Here is a 6,199-nt window from a genome sequence, read left to right on the forward strand (position 1 = left end):
ATTGAATTTAATAAAAAATACTCTCATGATAACTACTAAATTTGCAAAAATGTAAACAATAAGTTTGAGTGAAAGTCAGTACCTAATCGATAAGTCGCCATATTGGTTACACTTGTAAACTATTAATAACCTTGGTCCTAATTAAAAAGCAAAAACTTTCCAAAGTAAAACCTAGATTTCTATTCACTTTAAACAAAATCAGCAATTTAAACTTAAATCAATACATCAAATTACTTGTTTAAAAATACCTTCCTATTCAGGACATCAATACAAGTACAAAATTTACTTAGATTAATATCTAGAACATTTCTTTTAGATTAAATCTTCTGATTTAATTGATATTATTAGGTATTAAAAAGTAAGTTATAATCATTTCAAAATGGTCAAAAAATGACTTCTTAAAATTTAAATAAAAGCTTCCGAAATGCCCACTAAATAACAATTTTTAATTTTCAACACAAATGGTTATGGCATACTTTTATGGAAATTTGTGAAACCACCAAAGTAATTATTAATTAATTAAAAATATGTTTAATATACTTTTTAATTGATTTGTATTATTTAATAAATTAATTTTCCTGACTTAAATCAATCAAGTTGGGTAGGTTGGTAGGTATAAATAGTAACTAATAACCATAATGAATTATTGGATTTTAAATTTATTTTTAAACACTCAAAATGTAGATGAAGAATTTTTTCTTCAATTTATTATGATACAAACAAAAAAAATATGCATAATTGTAAAATCACTAAGATCAAAACATTCATTGATTGGCCCAAAATCTTTCAAGATTTAATCAATCAAAATATTTTAATTTAACATTATAATTTACAAAATAACGACATTAAATAATTTTTGATATTTTTTAATCTTATTTAAAATGTATTTATAAATCTGAACAGTGAACACTCACAGAAATGCTTGTTTTATCTTATCCAATCACCAGCTGTATTTAAACTATGGAAATAATACTATTAGACCTAATAGTAATATGATTGTAATCTTAGAAGTCTGACATGGGTGTGCTTGATTTTGGTGTACAACGTACAATGCATGTCTACACATTTTTATTCAAATTTTCCGATTTTACAATAATTGTTATTATATCTGTATATTACATAATTATAGTTGTAATAATATAGTGATGCTCCCGAATGTGCGGCACTTAATGCAAATTAGAAGCACTCATTGCCGTTGTCATATTAAAGTCCAATACTTGAAATTACTTAAATAGTACCTTTACTATTTTTACGAGAAGGAACAATTGTTTGGTAAAATATATAACTACCAAAATAAATATTTTGATTGCATGCAATGTCAAAATAAATTCTTAATTGAAATAATAGTAAGAAAGATCAATATTTGTTATCAAAAATTTTTATCATAAAAACCAATGCAGATTGTACTTAACATAATCATTATAGAAATTAAAAATGTCTAATTTATAGAGTTTTCAGTTAGTATGCTGTTTTAATTTCAGTCTTATACTGCACACTTATTAATATAGAAATAAATTCTTTACACATATTAAGAATATAATTAATACAATAATCATATAACTAGTATATTGTGTTTATTTAGCCGGAACAACCTCTACATCCACAATGCACACATTCCACAATTCGACCCTGAAAAATATAATACATAAGTGAATAATGTTGATTCTAAAACTAATATTTGAACATATTAAACTAATAAAGTAATAAGCAATTACTTCTTCTAGTTTAGATTTTGGGACTCTGCATATACAGCTAGTTCCAAAATTTGTATCTCTAGTTTGAATACAACGGAGGCAACATAGATTTTCATAACCTTGTTTTTTCCATTTTGCTATTAAATTTTGATCAGCAATTTTTTCTTGCAAGCAAAAATCATACAATTCTATAACAAAAAAATTAAATAATAATTTAAACTATACCTATACTTTTATAATTTTATATTAAAAATATTAGATATATCTAATGACAAATACAAGTTATAGTATTTTTAATAATTAAATAAAATGTAATTAAATAGTTGATTTTAATTATTTGTTAATCGAACAGAAGGAAGTAAAAAAAAAAAATTATAATTTAATATAAATAACAATAATTTAGTAGTTATAATTTTTTCAACTTTAAATTGTATTAGAAGTTTTTTCTAATTAGATATTAATGTTATTCTGCATCTATAGTATGTCTTAATTATTTTATTTAAAACCCATTCTATAAGCGATACTTTTTATTCTGAAAAAAATTTGGGTAGCGGTGTCGTATACTATCTACAAATACTATTTATCATCTGATGTTATCTATATAATCGTAATAATATTTATCTACACTCTACAAAGTTAAATCCCAAGGGTTTTTAACGATTAGTAGTGTCTGTGAATTATTTGCATGTGTTTGTCATTTGTATTATGTTCAAAATGACTTCATTAGTGATTTATATAGACATATTATTTATATTGATGATACTTGTGTGCATTTTTTAAAACAAAAAGGTGTATTACCTAACGACAAATTTTGTGAAAAAATCAATAATGTTAGCGATGAAGTGTGTGGTGGCGTTTTCAAGGAATGTTATAAAAATAGCCACAAACGAGATTCCAATGGACAATTTGTGACACGTACAGGTGCCGTGGGTGTTTGGAATGTGTTTTAGCCGTGACAATATAGTAGAACATTGATTATTAATCGTTCAAAAAAGAGACTACACCACTTTGCTTCCAATTATTAAAATAGAAATTGAGCCAGGGACAACCTTGCAATTTGTAGATAACATTTTTTGTGTAGATAGCATACGACACCGCTACCAAAATTTGGATGTAAGTACATGTTTTGCAACTGTAATATTAAAACCACAAATGAAAACCATGAATTGCACCATTCTAAAAATATTGAATTATATTTTCATTACATTTCATCATGCAATTAGGATTTAAAATAAACCTACCAAATTATAATAATAACTATAAATTACAGTTTTAGTCAAAACTAATATTGTAGTGTAAACAAACCTCTAGAAATAGCTTTACGTCTATGAAACAAATCATAAATATATCTTGATTTTTGGTTATGAATTTTGAAAATTGGCCACAATGCTTCTACTTTACGTTTGCCTTCATGAGATTCAGTTTCAGCTAAAAATCACAAAATATAATTTTAATTTAAATATAACTAATTTTTACAATATTCCTACAGCAAATAAATACTATTAATGATTAATTATTATTCTAAACCAAAATTTTTCAGTCTAAAATTTCAAGTCAAAAATGTTAAAAATAAGGAAATACTTTGATTCCATACAGTACCTGAAACCAAAGTTAAAACATGTCTGTAATTATAACAACATATTATTTATATTTTATACATATACTTAGCAAAATTTAGGACAAAATGATTTAAACCTTAAGATACGCATGAGCATAGATGCAGCTAATGATGCTTTTTTTCTGCACCTAACGATTTATTTTGGACTCAAAGGGCTGGTGAATAACTATTTATTTAAAAGGCATGCAATCACCTATGAATAATTCAATGTTATTGAATAATATTTAATTTAAAATTAAATTCAAAGATGAATTTTCAAAATGAATGGTTGATCAAGAAAAATAATAAAATTATTTTAAATTCAAGAAGTTAAAGATAAGTGTGGGTTTTATACTTGCAGACAAATTTACGTTTTGGACTTACACACACACAGACACAACCATCTACATACCAATAAGATACACATGACCCATTTGTACCAATATTAACACTAAATAACATTTTTTTCTATTAAATAATTAAAATTATATACGAGAAAATCATCATACAAATTCATACCTTTTACTAATATGATCCAACCCGTGATAAGGCAAAAACATTGGCAACATATTAATTTTGGACTGGTTAAAAATGTATGCTGTGCATGTCTATGAAAATTATGAATCTTATTCATCACACATTTTAAAAACATTAAAAATTGCATTCTTTTTAGAATAAGTAGATCTATATCTGATTATAATGTTGTTTATTTATATTATTTGTATCGGTCTACATGGAAAACATAAGTGGTGAAATAGTATCTTAACAATCAAGTAATATTAGAGAAACCACAATCCTTTCATACCTACCTTCTCTCATTTTTTGCTCCAATTCTTCTAGCGTTGGTTCTATAAGTTCCCACCCATCCGGAGGCGGTTTTCGGCTCCTTCGAACTTTAGGCATAATTAGAGATGTGTCGTACGCGAAGTCGCGAACGAACGGATCAAAATGAACGGGTCAAACCTGTGAACGAAACAAAAAACAATCCGGATCGTGAAATAATAAAAAGTCGTTCATCCGTTCAATTTCGTTCTCGTTCGGATTGCATTTCTACCAACTCAAAATTCTTAATAATGACTGTATTACATGTTCAACAATATTTAGTTCCAATAGACATTTGTTCCAAAAGCCCAAAAACTTATTGGAACAAATTTAATTTGATAAAGAGAATATAGGAACAAATGTTTTTGTAGCATATATCCTATGGAACAAATATCATTGGAATAATTGGTTATAGGATTAATTCAACTAAATATATAAGAACAGCAAAAAAACTGCAAAAAAATTCAGATTGATAAGCAGTTGTCCGAAAGTTGATAAGAGTGGTTAGGTACGATCAGGGTACTATCACAGAATATAACAATTATTGTTCTAGGGTACTATAGAAGTCGGCTATCTAGTATTTTTATGTATCTGTGGCACGGTCTTATCTGTGGCAACCACGATTTAAGATATATTTTAGATAAGTATATCTTAAATCGTGATGGCAACCATCCTATCTACAGCCGTGGGGGGAACATACAAGTTCTCCCGGCATGCCAGTGTAGCCAGGAAGTGTTTGAAATTAGCAATCAATTGACCCAGTCACCCAGTCATTGATAAGGAAATCCTCATATGAGAAAAGCCCGCTCTTATAAATGTTTGTACAATTTCTAGTCAGTGGGGAAAAATCTTAGATCTTCATAATACTACATATTATATTATACATGCTCTTAGAAGACCATGCTATAAAATACAATGACATTTCGGGAAAATTACTTGATTCCTGGAAAAACATGGGATATTGGGTAAAGGAAGTGATAGCAAAAGTGAAAGATAATCGGCAGTCGTGTCAATTGTAATATTACCAACTTAGCAACTACGAAATAATACATACCACAATGGAAATGATAAATTTTAAAAGAATGCAATATATTAAGTTTAAGATTAACGAATAACGATCGTTATTTCTGGGCTTCTGGCTATAAATCTAATATGTGTAATATAATAATATCAATAATGGTACTTGGTAATATAACTAATATTTCATATTTGAAATTTGAATGTTTTATATAGGTAATACCTAATAAATAATAGTTAGGTATAACTTATTGCCATAATGCCATTACTTATAGTTTATACTTATCTACTGTTATAGCCTTATATAGCTAAAAAGCCTTAATATATTCTATTCTGTTAATAAATGAACCGTAGACAAACCTGCAGTTTAAACCGCCAATGGGTTATGGGACCAATAATACCACACAATAAATTAATGTAAATGATATGATGATACATCTTTTATTTTATTTTTCGTTTTAATTTTTTCCTGCAGTTAGATATATAGATGGAAGTCAGGAAGTCATAGTACTTTTTACGACCTTAATGAATTAAGAAATGATAGGTAATTATATATATATAATTTATCCTATTAAATTATCCTAAAAATACATAAGAATCACATGGACTTTTATTTCCGTAAAATTTTTTTCTGAGTTATTTTTCACCAACATATGATGATTTATGATGACGTGTACGCTACCGTGTCATCTATAATTTAATTAAAGGTATGTAATATTCTTATATAATACAGGTAATACAGCCATCGTATTTTTGGCCCTGGTACAGAACTAAATCGTATAAATCCTGGCACCTCTTAAATAACAACTAACCTTAAAACAATTTTCTAATATATTTTATTGAAGTAATTATTTGCATGAACACTGAGCTCCAGTACCATGGGTCTTTCTGACCCCCCTCCCTTATGGAAATCCTGATAACAGTAATACAACAGTGCATCTAGTAGGATACCTTGAACAGCACGTACCTATGAATAATATAAAATATTATATAGGTAATATACGGACTATAATATAAGTTATTAGAGGAGGTGTCTTGAGACAGTGTAATTAAGACAATGACAGCCAAG

The 6,199-nt window shown here is 27.2% G+C and overlaps 1 protein-coding gene across 2 annotated transcripts; it reads right to left on the reverse strand.

Annotated features, from left to right (window-relative positions):
• Nucleotides 1–641: 641 nt before the first annotated feature.
• Nucleotides 642–4,407, reverse strand: l(1)10Bb (BUD31-like protein). Of its 2 annotated transcripts, none has more exons than XM_015513656.2 (4): nt 4,101–4,407; nt 3,000–3,122; nt 1,716–1,882; nt 642–1,629 (listed from the first exon to the last, which is right to left on the reverse strand). In XM_015513656.2, exons 1-4 carry the CDS (start codon nt 4,192–4,194, stop codon nt 1,579–1,581), a joined length of 435 nt encoding a protein of 144 aa, XP_015369142.1. In that variant the 5' UTR covers nt 4,195–4,407; the 3' UTR covers nt 642–1,578. The 2 variants fall into 2 exon arrangements, with proteins under 2 accessions (XP_015369142.1, XP_015369141.1); XM_015513655.2 differs by lacking the exon at nt 4,101–4,407 and adding an exon at nt 3,811–4,012.
• Between the last annotated feature and the right edge of the window lie 1,792 nt (nt 4,408–6,199).

This window comes from Diuraphis noxia, unplaced genomic scaffold (assembly GCF_037042655.1).
Source record: "Diuraphis noxia isolate RWA-SAM2 unplaced genomic scaffold, SU_Dnox_SAM2 contig0002, whole genome shotgun sequence".
Lineage (NCBI taxonomy): Eukaryota > Metazoa > Arthropoda > Insecta > Hemiptera > Aphididae > Diuraphis > Diuraphis noxia.